Below are 20,256 nucleotides of genomic sequence, written 5' to 3'. Positions count from 1 at the left end.
TTACAATATGGTCTGCCCTACCCTCTGATATTAAACTTTCTAACTGTCTAACATCAGTTAAGCTTCTTTAATCTACTCTGATGGTGAATACGCAGTGGCCTACATCTCACTGTGTTAGGTGTAAAAGAGGCATCAATATCCTGCTGGTTTTAGGTTTAAAAGCAGATCTTATGCAGAACTGCCTCAAACCTGCATTCTTTCTATGACCAGCAGGGGCAAGTCTACGTATTGTAAAAAAGGATACCAATTGCACTTCTTACCTCTTGATCTATTCCCTCAGTAAAACATTTTCCTGATGAGGTAATGTTCTAAATCTTTAGTATCAAGTCATCTTCAATAGCCTACGGGAGTGTGCCTATGGTCCCACATTTCCTTTTTAATAAATTTGTTTCAGATTTTACCCCCCTTTCTCCCAATTTGGTAGCCAATTACACCCAACCTATTAAACAGTAGCAGCCTATTTTATTTTTTCTTGTAATGATTGTGATTGTGACGATTTCTGCTGCTGCTGATCGAAATTAAATGACTCATTCATTCATTTACTATAAAGTGCTTCCAAAAAATCTTGTGGGAGGATAGGGTCTAAATTGAAGGGAAATGTAGGAACACAAGACCGTAATTTTGAAAATGTCCTAGAAATGTGGGAACATAGAGTTTAATTTTGAGAAAAAATCTTAGAAAAATCTTAGAAATGTGGGAACATAGGGCTGATCCTGTTTTGATAACTTGGTTTGGGAACATAGACCATGCCTCAGACACATCCCATTTCTGTGCCAAACGTATTTAAGCACGCCTTACTAGATCATTTTCCTCTCATTCTGCTTCCACATCCCCCTTGTTTCTCTTCTCTCATTGTCTAAATACGGGAACCACTGGGGGCTCCTTAGTGACAGCACTGAAGAGACGGCTCCCCCGCACAGAGTCTTGACCCCTCTGGTTTCCTCATGTCATACTAGCACCAGCTGACACCAGTCCATCAACCATTTCCTGTACCTGACCCTGACTGTAAGTTTTACAATTCCATTCATCCCATCACCCCTCGACACTTCCTCCATCACTTCTTCCACCCTTCCCTCCATCATTTTATCTTTTAACCCTCACTAGTCATTACAATTTCTGCTAAGCATTTGAAAATAATATATTCTAAATTCATGATCTTTATTGATGTGGTCTTTGTTAGTGAATGACCATTTAACAAGTATCAAGTACTTGACGTATCATGTATGTCCCTAAAGTTCAGTCAGGAAGACACTATTCTTCATCACATCAGCCTCAGACGACATCTGCAGCTAACACCTCCACCACTAGTGTCTGGACTCCACGGGGGGTATAGATCATGCTGTCGCTCAGGGCAGAGAGCTCTTTTATCTTCCTGTGGAGTTCAAGCACCATATCACATCAATATCAAATGAATATTTATCTTTGATTCATTTACTTGTCTCCCCTGATTGAACTAACCATGGTCAGTTTGGCTCCAAGAAACAAGATGGTGACAGCCTTAAAGTCTAACTTTAGGCTTCAAAACAATAATTTATTTTATGTATGTTTTTGTTTATTTAAAATGTACACACAGTAACATTGGTGCTGTAATATTTAACCATGCAAGTTTTTCATTTTCAGGAAAGTTCAGCATTAAGATGACAACTTTCTGATAAAAACAGCTGTGCTCACATCTACAAAAACGACTACAAACAAACACTGTAGTATCCATGCCAGACCAGTAGTTGGTGGTGTGACTTTATAATAAAACAACCTGGCATGCTTACATACTCAAAAATGGCTACCGCACAAACATTCGTGCAGATGGACGATGAGATGGGGTTGCTACTCCAAGTGACCCTAAACTATAAAGTGAGTAAATTTAAAGAAAATGTTGACTGTGAGTCATGTCAGTCGACATTTTCACAAACAGAGCTCGGGAGTCTGCCATTGTATTTGTAGTCCACTTACACGAGCATGGCTACTGACTGAATCCGTAATGCACACGTGGGTTCAAGAGTTTGCAGTCTGGAACTCATTTTCAAGACTTTTCGTTTTCATGATCACAGAATGCAGTTGTCATAAAAGAGAGCACCCCGAACGCGACAAAGGGTTGCCGTTCTTGGCTGACATCATCGTTGTGTGAACAGGGTCTACATGACAGAAAGTGAGGGAAAGCCAACCCAAGGTTCTACAATTCACTTAGTAGATGCTTTTATCCAAAGCGACGTACATCAGAGAGTAAGTACAACACAAGCAAGGATCTAGAAAAAAGGGAGCAATGTCAGTAAGAGCAAACGATCAGCTTTGAGTCTGATTGGACACACAGGTGCTGACAGGAAGTGACCAGAGGCAAAGCACAACTTTGAGGGCAGTTCTTGAGAGCTCTAATCAGTATAGAAACCATCTTATAAGTCATTGTTATCAAACAAAAACCATCGTCATTACCATCATCATCATCAATAATATGGAGACCATCATCATTAAGTTAGTAGGTATTCATGAAAGAGCTGGGTCTTTAGCTTTTTCTTAAAGGTGCAGAGAGACTCTGCAGATCCAATGGAGTTTGGAAGTTCATTCCACCACCGGGGGGCGACAGAGGAAAAGAGTCTAGTCATCGTCTTAGGAACCTGTTGTGAAGGTTGGAGGTTCACCCTCGTTTTGGAACGAGCATTGTCCGTCTGGCTTTTCGCCTCACTATGATTGTATTTTCTCGTCTTTGCCACTACGTCTGCGTCCGCAATATCTGCCAGTCTGAAAGGCGTCCAGTCATTAAAGTGTCACCTGCCCGCTATCATTGGCTCGGGGTAACACACCAGCTCCCTACCCAGAAATGTCCGGAGTCAACCAAAACATCCAAATACAGGAAGAAGAAGACAGGGTGTCTGCAGACAGTCACCACCACACATGATTGGGCAACATTACTTTTGTATGAGTCTTTATTTGACTTTTTAGAAAAATGCTACTGACTAGACTCTTCTCCTCTGTCGCCCCCCGGTGGTGGAATGAACTTCCAAACTCCATTGGATCTGCAGAGTCTCTCTGCATCTTTAAGAAAAAGCTAAAGACCCAGCTCTTTCATGAATACCTACTAACTTAATGATGATGGTCTCCATATTATTGATGATGATGATGGTAACGACGATGGTTTTTGTTTGATAACGATGACTTATAAGATGGTTTCTATACTGATTAGAGCTCTCAAGAACTGCCCTCAATGTTGTGCTTTGCCTCTGGTCACTTCCTGTCAGCACCTGTGTGTCCAATCAGACTCAAAGCTGATCGTTTGCTCTTACTGACATTGTTCCCTTTTTTCTAGATCCTTGCTTGTGTTGTACTTACTCTCTGATGTACGTCGCTTTGGATAAAAGCGTCTACTAAGTGAATTGTAGAATTGACTCTACCTTTAAACTGATTTGTAATATTGCTAAATGATTTACTGCTTTGTAGAACAGTGGAAACATATAAGTGTCTTTCTGAAGTAAAAACAAAATTCAAAGTAGGATGTGAATGTAATCTCCCGCTTTGGTTGAAGTCATTGTGGCTGCTGATGTGTGACTTAAATTTAATAACACAATAAAGACAATTTTAATGTCTTCATTTAGCAGGACAGCTGTCTTACTCATTAAACAAATGTGTCACTGTGGCAGAGTTCATGATATGAATTTCATAACATAAACACGTCATCATGAGAACCAGATGTGATGTCCCTAAAATACCACATTACATCATTTTTGTTATTGCGGATCATTTCGGTGAGGCTCAAGCGTGAAATAACATCGTCCGTCAGAGGGTGAGCTGAGGTGAGACACACGACATCATATGGAAATGTTTTTTAAATCACATCATTAAAACCTGAGAAAACCTGAGCCTATAAAACTTTAAAATAAGTCAAGTTCTCACTGAGATAATCATTCAGCACGAATTTCAAACTTAATGTAATCCACAGGAAGACAGCACTATACGCGTCAGTGGGTCGAATCAGACGCCATCACAGCCTTCATAGTTTTTCTGGCCAAGATGGTGACCTTTCTTTTCATAAACTTTGGATGCCTAAAGCTTACTTAAAACAGCTGCAGTTTGATTTGTTATTATGGAAGCCTTGAGTGGCATGCATCAGTTCTTATTTAATTCTGTCGCTACCAAATAATCCTCGAGTGTTTGGTGCCGAAACCATTTTTTACCACTTCCGATCAAGTCAGAGCCTCCTCCGATGAGAGTGAGCAAACCAAGAAGCGCTACTAACCACATGCACTTTTCCAGCTCACAAACATGGCAGCAAACATAAAGTTCTGTTTGTGCACATGAGTTTATATGAGATCTTGTGTCGGTGGAATCTCCACTGTGAAATCCTCTGGCGGAATCTCTTAGTGTGTTTGTCGGAGGATTATAATGTTCAAAACTGGTTCAAATTGTCCGTATGTCTGGGGTCTCCCACATTTTTTAAAGTTAAAGTTAAGATTTGAAAATTGTCTATTGAGTAGTCCGGCTACACCGGTGTTAGAGTTTGAAGAGTGACCGTGTTAACTGGTGACTTTGGGCAGAATATCTGTTGTTGTCATAGTAACAACAGATGTTGAATGGAAATGAAAGAGGAGGAAAAAATGCAGTGCAGGTGAATTTATTTACAAAAATCAAGCGCAGCAATATGTACAGTGCAGGAGAAAAATGGGAAAATGAAAAAAACAAATACTTGCAAGAAACAATAAAAAAAAAAAATGCAAAAAGTGACAAACAAAAGAAGAGACTGATGACTTGATGTTTGAAGAATATGTTTATTTCATTCAAATACTTAGTACCGGTTATTGTAAAGAATGAAATCAGGACACAATATAATTGAATGTATAAAAAACTGTTTATTTACAAGAAGATACATCATGCTCTGAGGTCGCTGCCCTCATATTCACTTCAAGTGAGCAGAAAAGAAGAGCATTACTGGATTGATGAAAATGATTTATAGTGTATACAGGTAGTACTGTAAGGTAAACAACATATAGGAGGTGAGTGTACGAGTGTGTGCTGGCCTTCCAAGATAAGTATAGCATAAAGAAGAGCAGCTGTTTCTCTGAGATGAACTTGTAGGGAGGGGGGAGGGGAAAGACCCACTGAAGATGCAGAAAATTGCATTAAATTTCATCCATACTTAAAATACATAATTCAAACCACACAACATAAAGCTACAGAAGATACAAAGTCAGAGCAAAGACACAAATGTAAACCTCAAACTGAAGCTTCTGCAGTCTTATTATTGTGGGTTGCTTTTTTTTATTATTATTATTGCACTACATTGTTGTACAAAGAAAAACATGTAAGACTTTAAAATGTCAATATTTGCAGGTTGCTTCCAGATTCCAGATACTTGTGGCTAGATGGCCACATGTCCATTTTTATTCAAATGTATTTGTGTTAATCTGTGATGATACAAGAAAAAGGGTGCAAGCATAAAGAGATCCTCTGATATATTCCTCGACTACATTTATATACTTTTAGCTTTCTAATATTTTCTAATATATAAGCTGATGGGGGCGACCACTTTCATCTGAATCAAATGATCAAATGTGTCTCGCTACAGCGATTAAAAAAAAGGTCAAAACATGTTCAAATACAACAGAATGCAACACAAGACATCTACTAAAGTTTTATGGGGGAGGACCCTCAGAACACACATTTAATTGTCCCACCCACATTTTTTGTACTTCTGATGCCCATGGATGTAGCCAACATTTTTTATTCAAGTTGCACTTTAAAGACAGCTTACGCATGAACTGATTTTTTTTTTTCATTTTGTAAGACATTTGCCACATAACATACCAAATAACAAATGACATAGAGAACAAAACAGACAGAAAACAATAACAACCAAAAAGCACCATAAGGTTAAATAAAAAGCACAGGAGGTCACAGAGGAAGTATATATCATATAGAGGGGTGAAGAGAGGGTGTACCTAGGGAAATATTGTTTTCTGGTTACATAGCTTGCACTGTCTGTCTTTGGAGTGTGGGGAATATAGGCACAGTCTTTATAATGTCCAAAATGTCTTTCCATATGTGTTGGTCTTCCTTATATTCATCAACCAGGTTAGAGGCTGCACCTTCCATTGAAACAGTCTCCAGAAATGTATGTAGCAATAAATCATGATTCAGTGTTCCTGTTTCTTTCCAGTGAGCTAGCAATCAGTCTCTTATTGGCCGTCATACAACCTGTTGTTGTTATTTGCTCATTTTGTTTAGACCAGGTTCCTTGAGGTGTATAGATGTTTTTGTTGTAAAGCTCAAATACTTCTATACAACTTTATTGATGTCACAGGAAAATTGGGTGTAGTAGAGATGTAGCCAACATGATGTCAGACCAGGGCCCTACAAGACCTCATACCATGTACCACTGCAGATGGGGTCACAAGAAACTGGTATCTTCACAAACTGAAGGTTTGATTTGAGTGTGTGCTGGCCACAGCATTTTCTGACTGAAGCATACTACAGGGCAGAAAAATAAACTTTGTCATTGTACTGAAAAAGAAACATGATGCAAAGAAACAGCCTGTCTGACATCAAGGTAAAAAAAGTGAAAATATCCATAACCATAGCATAAACTGAAATTTAAATTATTTTTATTTTGGCCTTTTATAAGTTATGTTATTGGTTACCACGTCTGCAGCATGGTGAGATATTCAACATTTCAGCCAGAATAGATATCATGAACAGAGGTAAGAGCTAAAAAAAAAGCAACATTTTTCACACCAGGTCGTAAAAATGTATATTTCTACTGTAGAGTTGGAAATTTGGACATGGGGTTCTATAGGGATTGACTCACATTTGGAGGCAGCCTCAAGTGGACAGTGAAGGAACTACAATGTGGCGGTTATTGCACCTATATATATATATATATTTATAGGTGGTTATATACACCTTGCATACAATCTTTAGTGGGGCCAAATATGGTCAAGTTAAGCATGCTCTGGCAAGCAAGTGCCTACTACACAAGATGATTGTGGGCCAGATTTTAAGGACTGATTCCAGGCTGCAATGATAAGTGTGGTGTCAATACAGCTACTGACTGAAGTTGAAATCATAAATTAATCATTATTAAACCAGGTATTTTAAATTCTTAAAACGGTATCTCATATTTTTTTAAGGGAGTTCTGGCCCTGATAGCTGTGTTGGTGTTTAAAATAAAAATTAAGCACAATAAATAAAATAAACAACAGGTGCAGTGGTCACTAATTAATACTCGTGTATCATTAATGCAGCACACACCTTTATTTTGATGTTTAGTCAATCCATCACACCTCCAATTACTTCTCACGCGCCCAGCGGACCTCCCAATGACGCAGTCAACTATATGCGCGCGAGGGAGGGTTTGTGCCACGAGCCTTCATATTACTCTTAACGTCGGACTGAAACTCTCAGAACAGCAAGAAGTCGGGCGGACAGCAACAAAACAAACAGAGAAGAAGAAGAGGTAGTTGTAGTAGTAGTAGTAGTGGAAGAAGAAGAAGAAGAAGAAGAAGAAGGATGCAAACTCAGATCCAGTCTATGCCGCGCGGAGCCTCCAGCAGCGCGCAGAGTGTGAGCAGCAGCAGCGGAGCCATGAGTCCCCTCAGCCCGGCCAGCATCACCCTCACAGCGCTCCTCATCCTCTGCGTCCCCGTCTGCACAAGTAAGATATCTATCTATCTATCTATCTATCTATCTATCTATGATTCAAAAGTTTACATCACATCTTTAGCTTTATTGTTTTTGTTGTCTCTGTGTAAGGACATTGATGAACTCCTTATATATATTTGTATTTTATTTTGGTACAATAAAGTCAATTCACTTTATTTATAGAGCACATTTAAAACACCAGGAGTTGAACTAAAGTGTTTTCAAGTATGCGTTGTATTAGACAAAATAAAAAAAGAGCAATGTACGTATGGATGTGATTTAAATGAAGGATATCAGTTTGTGATGAATAGAAGCTAAATCAAACAGAACAGATTTACAAATCAAAGACTGAAACAATACAACAAAAAACCACAAGACAACCTGCAGCCTCAACAACTGTGGGAAAAACTGTGGGAAAAAAGAACCTTAAGATTAGAAAGTGTTTGAGTTTGATAAAAAAAGAAGATTCTTATGATATAATCCAAATGACATAATCCAAACACAGACAATTGTTATTCAATATATGTACTTGTGATGTCTCATTTAAGATGGAAACACTTAAAAATACAACAAAGGAAAAATCAATAAATTCTAATAATAATTACAAAATTGGGTTACAATGTGTCTGACGCCAAGAAATAAATACACAATTCCAAAGCATTATGTTTTTCAGAATGTTTTTGGCTTATTTTCTTGAGAAGAACAAAAACGTGTTAATAAATTGTTAAATGTTTGAATTTATGTCGATAGAATCACTCTAATGATCCTGAAACAGCTGATGGTGCTACAGCAGCTTTTTAAGGGCTTTACAGCACCACAAAATCCACAGTAAACATATCCCACACAGATGAAACTATACATCAAAAGATGTTTATCAAAAACCTCATGTAAGAACATCTGAAGAATTAAGCATTTTCTCTTAAGAAAAGATAAATATGAAGAGTTTTTAGAGTACCATATTTAAAAATAATTAGAATACAAATATAGATGTACAACAATCTTTGAAACAGACAGGAGGTTTTTGAGAGTAAACATCATGCAGATCGAATGAGATAGAGGTTATCAATTCAAGACCTCTGACATATTTAAATATAAAAACTCTATTAAACATGTTGTGATTTTATGTTTTTCACTTCACATATGCATGCTGCAGACTCAAAAAATATAATTATTCTGAGTATCGATCGGAATAATTTGAAGATTGGGACTCTTTCAAAGCATCGATCATCAAGCATCTGAAGCGTCTGACTCCATGATCCACTCTTTGACCTAAGATGTGTGTGGTCGTGGACTATAGGGCTGTCACAATACCATCATTTCAAACTTCAATTTGGTACTGCTAAACCATAGCAATGCCTGGATTGATGCCATGGCAACAAACATAGAAGTCCTATAGACACCCTAAATTGGGTTGGGGGGGTAACGTCTTGTTTTTACGATCAAAAATTGCAATTCCAATTTCAGCTCACTGTCGAAATTGCAAATAATACATTGGTAATTGAAAAGTAAATCAATAATCCAATACACACTGAAAATAAGTTCAGCCCAGCACAATCACAGGTGTATTAAATACAAATGGTCACATGACCAATCGTCACAATAAACATTATCCCGAGTCACAGCTCAAAATTAAAACTATAACGTGCAAACATGAAATATTCATCCACAAAGTCCAAAGTAAATCATAAAGTATATAGTGTGAAATAAAGTACATATAGTGTATCACAAATGACATATACAAATACAAAGCATAGACGTATTATCATATTTACAAGAGAAACAAGACAAGGACCATTTCATGTCAATTTGAAATATAGATACCATGGTCCTTCCCTCCTTAGACTTACTGAAGAACCTGAGAATGTAAAGGCTGTGTACAGAAGCCCTGTTGGCCAAAATACATATATGTTCCCATATGTTGCCAATGTATAAGTGCAATTTAGACATAGGGCTGGAGTCTACATGCAATGTTTAATGGATTCATTCCTCCTCTACACACCTGTATCATCTTTATTTTTATTTTTTTAAATATTTTGTTATTATTTTTGAGACTATCGAGCATTTAAATAGAAGATTGTATCGTTTTAAAACACTTGGTATCAAGAAGTATCTGTAATTTTGACAATCTTAGAAGGTACACATTTACAATCACAGATAAACACTCATGCAAACTGAAAAAGAATGCATGCTCAGTCTTCATATTCCCACTTTATTTCATGTATGATTTTCATTCTCAGCAACATTTTATTCAGAAAGTAAACTACACGACTTCGAAGCGGCTTCATTTCTCCAATACACGAGAACTTTAAGTAATGCTTGCCAATGCTGTTGTGCAGTTCAGACCGTGTGCAGGAGCTTACTTGCAACTCTGAGATGGATTCATTCCTCTTCTTGGCACCTGTCTTATGAGATAAATGTACATTTTATTTATTTTTTGCTTGGCCACTTTTAGATGATCGGTCATTCAAATAAAAGAGACTGTTGTAAAAACATGTGAAAAGTATGGGAGGATGGAAACATGTTGACCACCTTAATGTGGACTGTCCATCACTGCTTCAAGACTCCAGAGGTTTAGAGTGACGCTGATGCTGTCGACTTCTCGTCATTGCACCGGCACAAAACAAAAAAGTAGAAGAAAGGATTCAATGTGGGTTTTATTTATATTGCAATGATTTAAAAAATGCAGCAAAGCTTTCATGCTACAAATAGAAACATCCTCATGTGGAAGCAGAGCATCAACCTTACAAACAGTAAAGCACAGTCCTGTCTGTAAAAGAATAGAATAGATGTTTATTTCCATTTGCACAGGTACAGGACAGTACAGGTACATTGGAATTCTTGTGCGTTTCTCCCTGACTCAGCTTCGACAAAAAAATTAAAATGATATATAAAATAGAATAGTATTATAAGAAAAAAAAGAGTAGAAAAGTACAAATAAAAAAATAAAAAAATAAGTTGTAGTTACAGCTAAGTAAATTAAAATAAACTGTACAGAAGCTATACACTGTATTAAAGCAAAGATATAATACAAAAAATAACAAAGGGGAACACTGTACAATGAAATGAAAATAGAAATATGTTTTCTTGTCTCTACTTTCTACATCTCTTATTGCACCTGAGGTTATTGCACACATATTTTTCACATTATATAATGACACTGTTTTTTGTTTTTAAGGTTAATATTGCACACTTATATTGCACTGTAAGGTGGTCAACTGTCCATTTAGTCTGTGAGGTGTGGGCTGAAGTACTTCTTCGATCTTAATGTCCTGCGCTACAATCCTCACAGCAGCGAAAGCAGCAAAAGTGAATACTCTTATAATAAAACAGTGTTTCTGTGTGTGTTTGTGTTTATCTGAAACTGAAGGCGCTCCAGCAGAACTTTATCAAACCACAACAGCTCAGAGGCAGCTCCTCAGCCAGGTAGGCAGCGGCTTCTCTTTCTTTTCTGTGTGTATGTGTGTGTGTTTCCTTCATCTCCTGTGTGCTGCTCCACAGATAGACGACGTGTGTTCGTCCTACCTCTCTGCAGACCTGAAGATGTGGGTGAGTGTCGTTCTGTGTCTTTTGTTAAAAGCAGCTTCATGTATAATAGATTCTAACAGCTGCTCCTCTGTGCAGGCGTCTGATGTGTTAGGAGAGCTCTGTGTGCTGATGCTGTTCCAGAAGTCAAAGGTGTGTCATAATGTTGATATTTTTACTTACTGAGGATGAGTGAATGTTTTATGTATGATTGATTTAACATTTAACAGCATATAGTAGTAAGTAAGATGTTTTAACCCTCATGCATCACTCAAATTTTACCTCTTCATCTGGTCATCATTTTGTCTGTTAGTGCATATGGCACTATTTTTTGTAAGAAAGTCTCTCTCTTGACACATTTTGGAATGCACATTTTAATTTTGTTAATAGATCAATAGAACACTGAAACATGTTTACTACCCTCTTAATTCACTAAGGACAAAAATGTCCACTTCCAAAAAACTGCTATAAAAACAGAACAAGTTGATATTATTTTTTTTAACTTTTTTCTGCATACATCTCTTAAACAACTCCAGCCCTGCTCAAAACTACCAAACATTCAATCATTTTTAGAAATGTAACCCTTTAAATGCCAGTTTGATTACATGATGTCACTGTTGTTATTTATGAAAAAAAACAACACAAAAATGAGTTATTTTCCATATAACAAATATTTGGTGGCTGGGGGATTTTTTTCAAATCAGTCTTGGATATGTTTAAGAGATGTATGCAAAAAAATATCAATCTCTTCTATTTTTATATCAGTTTTTTGGCATGGACATTTTTGTCCTTAGTGACTTAAGAGGGTAGTAAATTAAACTGATGCCTGAGGGTTAAGTCCAGCGTACTCACAGGGTGACGTTTTGTTTTCTTCTCAGGAGCTCAAAGTGCGAGGAAGTAAACGGGTGAGAAAAACGTTTTTATTTCCTTTTATCAAAAGCTCATTTAGAGCCACAGAGACGTGTCATGAGATGAAACCTGACATTGTTTGTTGTTTGTTTTATTGTCTTGCTTATGTGCACTTTCTGTTCCATTTCTCTGGAGGACAAGATTTAGTTTTGTCACAGGAGGCGCTAAGTAAATAAAAGGATAAATCTGTACTATTACACTTTCTTTAATCTCTTTTTACAGAGATTGTTATTCCCTGATCTAAGAAAGCAGCACACATTGCTTCACCATTATAATGGGAGTCACTTTTTTGTGTGCTAATGAATCTAGTTAGAGCTGTTGTTGGACATTAAAAATCGTTCTGCACATCTTCCCCCAAAACCAAAGTGCGTGAAGCTACACATTTTCAGCTAAAGATGATGAACGCTGAAGTGTGTATGCAAACAAATACTGCAATCTGATAACTAACACATGATGCACAGTCTTTATATAAACACCCTCATCTCCCTGCTTCTCATATCTGCAAGATAGATTTTTAATCTCAGCTACATTTAGTGCAGAAACAGGACTAACTCCACATGCTGCTTTATTTCTTAAATACAAGATAACTTTTTGTTATTTGATTTCACAGATATAAAGCAGAAAAGTAGGAATGCAATGGCAAGAATCTGGGATAAAATATGTATTAAAACACAGGTAGTACAATTTAATATATTACAATGTATCAAAGCAACAAGAACACAGCAGTAGACGACTGTAATCTAATAATAATAATCTAATAATTACTTTCCAAACAGTGAAACAAGATGTTGAGCCTTGTATTTATCTTGTACTTAAAACTATGACCAGTATAAAAATGATGTTGTGGAATATATATATTTTTTGTCATGTTTTTTATAACCCATTGTGATTATTTTATTTGCTTCTTTAATATTTAATATGCTGTGAAATTATTTCAGCAAGCCTTTTAAAATTCACTTCATATTACTATTTTAAGTGCTTGTGTCGTCTCTTATTATTCCTCTTTTATCATCATAATACTCATAATTATTGCTCTCTCGTTCTAGTTCTACATCAATTCTTTCCAACACGTTCTCAGTAGCTTTAAACGTTTTGAACTGCAGTTAGTCATTTTGATAAACCTAGGTTTGTGTCACCTTTTTTTAATGCAGTAAATACGAGAAAAACATATTTTTTGTATGGGAGACAATGCAGAGAGCAATGCAGATGTACTAAAAGTATATGTTTACATCATCTGTCATCAGGCTTTATGTGAGATAAGTCGGCTTTCATTACATTTGACTTTGTTTTGTTCGTTTTCCTTTATTTTTTCCTCAGATGTGTGTTCACTTGTCCAAACAGATTGTGTTTTTATTTGAAATGTGAAGCGATTTTCTCCTCCGTCGCTGCTGATGAATGCATTCATCAAAAAGACAACGTTGAGGCTGCAACAGAGGGATGTTTTACAACTCTGTGCTGCTCAGTGTCAAAAAGAACAGAAACATACAAACGTCTGTGTGCGTGTTTCTGTTAGTTATGTGTGTGTGTGTTGACTGGCTCTGTGCGTGTTTCTGTATTTGTCAGCCTCTTCTGTTGCGTCCTAGTGTGTACTTTGTTAACTCCTTTTTATGTGTGTATGCACCACCGACTTTCCAGCTCTCCACTTTCACTGGTGACAATAATCTCACAGATTTTATTTTATTTAATTGAAATACTTAATTAATCCCTGAGGTAAATTCTGGTTATTGAGAGACACACATAAAGCCCAAACCACACACATGCTCAAACAGGACCTGTGGACATGCATTATTCATGTCAGAGTGGGGCTATGCAAGGGAGCGCACCAGAGCAGTTGGGGGGTTCAGTGTCTTGCTCAAGGGCACCTCACCAGCTACTAGACCAACTTCCATATTTTGGTCTGCACAGGGACTTGAACTGGCGTCCCAACCCCAGTCCCTACAGACTGACCTACTGCCCTCCCCCACACCTATTGATAAAGCAAAGACATATGCCCAAATATATACAATCATTGTTGCACATGAAATCTGATTTTGTGAGACTTTTTCTGGAGGAACATTAAAGGATGAACAGGAAATGTGCGGTTGCAGGGCACACAAAACAAACAGTGCTTTGGTTTCTGTATGTTTGAATCAGATGTTGATTCTGAAAGGCGTGCGCTTTCGTCTGATCGTATGTTTTCCATGGCTCCATGTGAGTAATGCTGCTTGGTGTTGCTCAGCGCTCCTCGCTCTGTGTATGAGCTCAGTCCACATTAGTTGTTCTTTCCCGGGCTGCAAGGTAATTATGGTCTAAAATTAGTGCAGCTGACAGGTGAACGTATCCCTCAATGCTATCAAGCAGGCTGACATTCACAAAGTGGACACAGAGGAATTGTTTGTTTTGAAAAATCCAGACGTCCATTTTTGAGCGAGTGCTGACAGAAGAGAGATGAAGAGACACAGAGCAAAATGTCAAATCAAGACGCAAAATGTTTCATGTAATCAAATGAAATTCTGTGTTTTTTGTCTCTGCAGGGCGAGCTTCAGGGGCCTGGAGGAATCCAGAGCAGAGGTTACTTCCTCTATCGGGTATGAACATGTTTCATATCAAGACATGAAAAGTATCAAATCCCCCCGACACAGAATGAATGGCAGTTTGAATTTTGTTTTACTTACAGCCACGAAATGGAAGACGATCCTTAGAATACGAGTAAATATAAAGGTAATCCTTTTTTTTATCTTGACGTATTAAATAAATGTATTACATCATTAAAAGCCAAAGGGACTGAGAATTATTATTATAAGGAGTGGACTATCAAAAGGTGTTCACATGTACACCTCCTCTGACTTCTACCTTCAGTTTAACATTATTCTTGATTTGAGATGGAGAGTCTAAATCCTTCTCCTCCTGCAGGGGGCGACATCAGAAAATATCACAAATCTTAAGACAAATGAATCCACCTTTCATGACAGCCTTTTAAAATATATTTTATCTTTGTCAATTAAAGATCAGGAAATTATTTTTTTTGTACTTTTCTAACCAAAAGTCAGTCATGTCATTAAGGCAGTTTCTATGAGTAACTCTGAAATATTTGAGCTTTGGCTCTTTTACACCAGCTGATGACCCAGTTTTTTTTATATTTGAGCAGTTATAAGTTCAGAGCTTTAGCACAAGCAGGGCAAAGGTTGGAAACTGAATGAATACTTTATAAAAACGTGCTGCTCCCTATTTCAGAAAGCAGGTTCAACAAAGTCTGAGCCCAATCCCCACCTGTCAGTTGAGTTACCCTCAGATGGGAAATTCCAAGTTTCCGTTTCCAAAACAGTTGATTTGAGTTAAAGGCCTTGTCCCAAAATCTGCACTACGGGTGTCTTATCCATTTTTTTTGTCCAAAGAATCAGAATCAGAATCAGATTTATTGTCCAGGTATGCTTACACTCACAAAGGAATTTAACTTTGGTGAACTGTGCTCTCTTATGTACAGGTACAATATTATATCAACAATGACTAAACATGAAACAGTGTAGTGGTGAATAGTTCAAAAAGATGCTGAAGAATGCACAAGTGTGTGGTGTCACTTTGATTATGTTACTGCTCTCAATCGTGTCTGATCAGGAATCGTAAATATCCAACATGTTTGATATTAATGATTCCTGATTGGACTGCATCCGACAGAATACAGAAATCAGAATATGAGAGCAAGCAGACATTGAAGCGTCACTAACCAGATTTTGTAAACTCTGACAACTCACCCTTAGCTCGCGCTCTAAAGTGTGTAAAGTGGCACATAATCCATCTCCTCAACCAGGATTTCATCCGTGTTGTTTTTTTGCAAAACAAAACACACAGACTGAGAGCCAGCTGACGACGTTCATCCTATTTATTTGTTTTTCTTCCCAAGTCATGTTTGTTCACGAGAGATTATGCGAGATCTCGTTTCTGTGAAATGGTTTCTACAAACAGCCGGTGTGTGATCTCCTGGTCTGGCCGAGTCTCTAGTGTGTGTGTGTTTGGAGGATTATAATGTTAAAAATCGTTTAAAAGAGTCCATATGTCTGTGGTCCCCCACATTTTTTAAACTGGTAAAGATTTGAAAATCGTCTAGTGTGGCGAGCTTTAGTGCACCCATTGAGGTTTCAAACAGCTAACCAATAAGGAAGCAAAACAGTTACCCTGGTTGATCAGACAAGTATGTTGACAAGACAGACGATGGAGAAGGAACTTCTTTTTTAAGTGTAAGGTTATATCACAGTTTATCCTGTTCAAAAACAGAACCAATGGGAATAATGTCAATAGTAGATGAAGAAGATTATGTCCAGTAACTGTTATAATCAGAGGCACACATCAGCCTTAACATGTCAATTAAAAAATTAAATAAAGTTAATTTGAGAAAGACCTAAGGGGAAAAGTTCAGGTAATGGGACACGGCCTTAGGTCAATCAACTCATTAAAGCGTTAATGGAGCCTTGATACTACAATTAACAATGCGTACTTTACCCCTCTGAAACTACAAATCCTGATGTGGACATACAGAGAGTATGATCATGTTTTAAGAAAAATAAAAAGTAACACAGCAGCAGCAGCAAAGGAGAGAGAAAACGCATTCGGACTGAATGAATAGGGAAATTAATTAATAAATAATTTCTGAAAAGGGCACAGGGCATTTGACCCAAACCATAAACTAGCTTTTCATTCATCTCCAAAAGCCGATTGGAGCCGGGCCAAATATACGACATGAAACAACACGATGCCATAGACACAATATGATACAAGGGCCCAGCCAATTGACAGCAATAAAATAGAATGAAAACGATAACACATGAGCAGCATGTTGTGTACATGAGGACATTACTATGTAAGGTTTTACTTCTATCTCATCTCAGCATCTCACTGCCCCATTGTGCACATTTTGATGAAACCTTGTATGCTCTTCAGGGACTGAACGAAACCTCAGTTTTCCTGTTATGTAGATTTAAAGTCCAAAATGAACTTGTTTTTTAATACACAATCTGCTTTTTATAGCTGAATAAAGTCAGGATTATTCTGTGAGGGAAAATATTCACATTTAATGTCTCATCCAAAGGTAGTGTTTATCTAAATTCTGTAAAATAAACATTGCAGGGATAGCTTTTTTAAAGACAAAAATCATCAAAGAAAGGAGATTTTTAAATAAATACAATTAAAATGAAAAAATATGTTATTAGGAGGAATTGGTACTGCTCTGAAAATATCATATCTGTTGTATGTTTAATTTAGTTCATGTACGCGTTGCTTTCGGTATAATTATTTGAATTACTTCTTCTTTTCTTTTGAATTAATTGTACTTTTGTGCATAATGTTTTCCTTTTCTGTGTATTATAATGTCACAGTATGTGAGGTAAATACCAAAACAGTGAATTGAATGCCTCTGTGTTATGGTGTAAAACAGTTCATCTGAAATATGCCCTCAGGTTTGAATCGTCTTCCTGTCTGATTTCCATTGCTTTCAGAAAAAGTCCCCAACATGCACTTTGTGTGTAGTTCTTTTAGTACCATCTGTTTTCACCTTGTTGGAGTTTGTAATCCTGCTATAGCTGTAGGCTAGTTTAGCTCTCAGTCTACGGTAACGTTGTGAAGTAAAGATGTGTGTGTTCTTATAATCATCCTCTGATCATGTGTGTTTATGTGTGTAGAGTCCTCACCTCTGAAGCTGAGTGTACAGAAAACACACACACAAACACACACACACACACACACACACACACACACACACACACTCCCTGAGACCTGATCTGCTGCTCCACGACCGACTGATCCGCTCCACAGAACTCTGCTGTACAGTGATGTCTGAATGTATAAAACACGATTATTTGTCCTCATTTTATTTTGTGTGTGTCATTTGCATTAAAACTGCTCTAATGTGTTTGTGTAAGTTTGATTTGTTACATTAAATCAGGGCTTTGTCCAGAGATTCTGGGGCCCCATGAAAAGATATCACATCGGGGCCCCTCCACCACAGCCTGAAGCCAACTCTGCCGTATTAATACAACCACACCTCAATTACACAAATCACCCATTAAAAGCTTTAAATAAACAATGTCCTCCTTCAATACTGTTCTATAGCAGACAATGAAGCTTTCAAAAATGTTTCATAAGACAGCTGCGGAAAAGTTTTTCTCTTGTTTTGAAACGAGTCAAAGCACAACATTTCAATCATGGAAATGATTGCACCACTATCTCCACTTTGGAAAACAAGTGAACAAGCGCTGTTGAGTGAGAAGCGTAGACTGGAAACTGAGCGTGTCGCGCTGCTTCTCACTATGTTGCTCCTGGGCTGTTAGGACACTGAAATAGAAACCAATTGAATGAACCTCATTTTGTCACTGACGACCACTTGCATCACAAATCCAAACTAAAACAACTTGTTTTATTCCAGCCTAATGAAAGCCCTTTGCTCTGATGAAGCCTTGAGGTAGTCAGACCCATCACTCGTCACATCCATTCAGCCAATGCAAAATAAATATTTTACCAAAAGTAAAAGGTGTATCCATACATGCTGATACATGTGCAGTATTAAAAACAAATATTTATGCAAAGTTAAATTGATAAATTTGACAAGTTAGTGCATTTTGAATGATATTTAGGATATAATGAGAATTGCATTTTATTTGTTATTTAGTGCTCTCCTGCATGTGTACGGTTTGAAGGCAGTAAAACACTCTAACCATGAAATGATGCTTATATTTACCCAAACGTCTGGGGACAATAATAGGAGTGTTCGATCATGCTTTTGATTTATGTTAAGTCTATCTAACCAATAACACAACGTGTGGAAAAATAAGGTTATAAATGTAGTTTAATATCTCTTAAATGCATTCAAATAAGTATTAATGTCATAAATCAACCTTTTTGTTGGACTCAATTCTTGCAGTGTTTTTAGGCTCTCTCCATTATTTACATTTTTTTATTTTGTGTGTGTGTGGCATTTTTTGACACATACTTGAATGTGTATAATCCTATCTCTTATTTAAACACTTGTTCACTGAATGTGTAATGACTCTTTTCAACAGTAGATGTCCTCAGTGTCTACATATCTTATGTGGTTTGAATCAGATATGAATTTAATCAGTGGTAATATTGTAACGGATGATTTAGTTTGAATGTGTTTTCATTACCCTTTAAAAGTGTGTGTTACCTTTAAAGATGTGATAAGAAGATGAATGCTAAAAGGAGCAGATTTGTTCAGTGTTGACATTCCTCAGCTGTTAGATATTTCTGATAACAATAACAAAAATCTAACATATGCGCCACCATAGGTCAAAACAGGTTGATAAAGTTTAACAGGTTAAAATCGTCTGTGTGTTGGTGTCAGACATGCTGCCTCATTTCCAGTCACAACCCCCCCCCACACACACACACACACAAATGTGTCATTTTGTATTCATTTTTGGATCTTTATGTGATTCATATAACCTAAAAACAAGAAGATTGTTCACAGTTTCACGGAAGAACACTGAGTCAAGGAACAAATATTTGAGACTAATCTTTCCTCATTGCATCCTCCCAGGTAGATAATAAAATTGAGTATAAAACTATGTTCAGGCAAATAATTAGACAATTAAAACATTTCGTTTTTGCTTACCTCTGCAGATTGGAAAACATAAAAACAATATTTTTCGGAAGAAAAAACATAATCAATAATTAAACAGGTGGTGGAACACATCTGTGTAAACATTTCAGGAGTATGAAAACAACATATTTACATACTAACAATTAACATTTTTCTTACTGATAATTCATTTGCATATCCAAAATTCATCTATTTATCCCCTCTCTCTCTCTCAAATGGAAATCGAAACAGCGCCCCACAGCTCATTGACTCCCTCAATGTGGTCGAACGTGGTACTGTAGCTTTAGTTAATTCGGTTGTTGCTATGATAACGAGCAGCATTCTGGTGAAGAAATCAAGAATCACACAAAAACTAGACTTTTTGACAGACATTAAAGGAACTAACAGGCTTATGTTCTCTTCAAGAAATAAACTAAACAATTAATTCTTTATGAAACACAAAAGTCTGTGCAAAATATTTAATCGTACAAAGAAGAAGCCTATTAAAACAAACCTAAAATATATTTAAAGAAATCTTCTAAACGGGTTTAAGTTTATATTGGACAAGCATTTTTCTTTAAAAGATGACAGTTAGGTTACATGGTCATGAGAGCTTAATGTATTTAGGCCTTTTT

The 20,256-nt window shown here is 37.0% G+C and overlaps 1 protein-coding gene across 1 annotated transcript; it reads left to right on the top strand.

Moving 5' to 3' along the window:
- Nucleotides 1-7,366: 7,366 nt before the first annotated feature.
- nmu (neuromedin U) lies at nt 7,367-17,935 on the top strand. Its single transcript, XM_020643804.3, has 8 exons — nt 7,367-7,636; nt 10,991-11,046; nt 11,122-11,169; nt 11,245-11,298; nt 12,024-12,050; nt 14,568-14,621; nt 14,711-14,754; nt 17,706-17,935. Exons 1-7 carry the CDS (start codon nt 7,492-7,494, stop codon nt 14,744-14,746), a joined length of 420 nt encoding a protein of 139 aa, XP_020499460.1. The 5' UTR covers nt 7,367-7,491; the 3' UTR covers nt 14,747-14,754; nt 17,706-17,935.
- The last annotated feature ends 2,321 nt before the right edge of the window (nt 17,936-20,256 follow it).

The sequence above is a fragment of the Labrus bergylta genome, chromosome 6 (genome assembly GCF_963930695.1).
Source record: "Labrus bergylta chromosome 6, fLabBer1.1, whole genome shotgun sequence".
NCBI lineage: Eukaryota > Metazoa > Chordata > Actinopteri > Labriformes > Labridae > Labrus > Labrus bergylta.
Note: the sequence above shows the minus strand (reverse complement) of the source record. Positions and strands in the feature narration are given on the sequence as shown.

Bases quoted from the DNA above. Each gene is read 5' to 3' on its own strand.
- nmu (XM_020643804.3), top strand. From the start codon at position 7,492: ATGCAAACTCAGATCCAGTCTATGCCGCGCGGAGCCTCCAGCAGCGCG. The intron at 11,047-11,121 runs GTAGGCAGCGGC...GCTGCTCCACAG, and splicing joins AGAGGCAGCTCCTCAGCCAG to ATAGACGACGTGTGTTCGTC. The intron at 11,299-12,023 runs GTGTGTCATAAT...TTTTCTTCTCAG, and splicing joins TGCTGTTCCAGAAGTCAAAG to GAGCTCAAAGTGCGAGGAAG.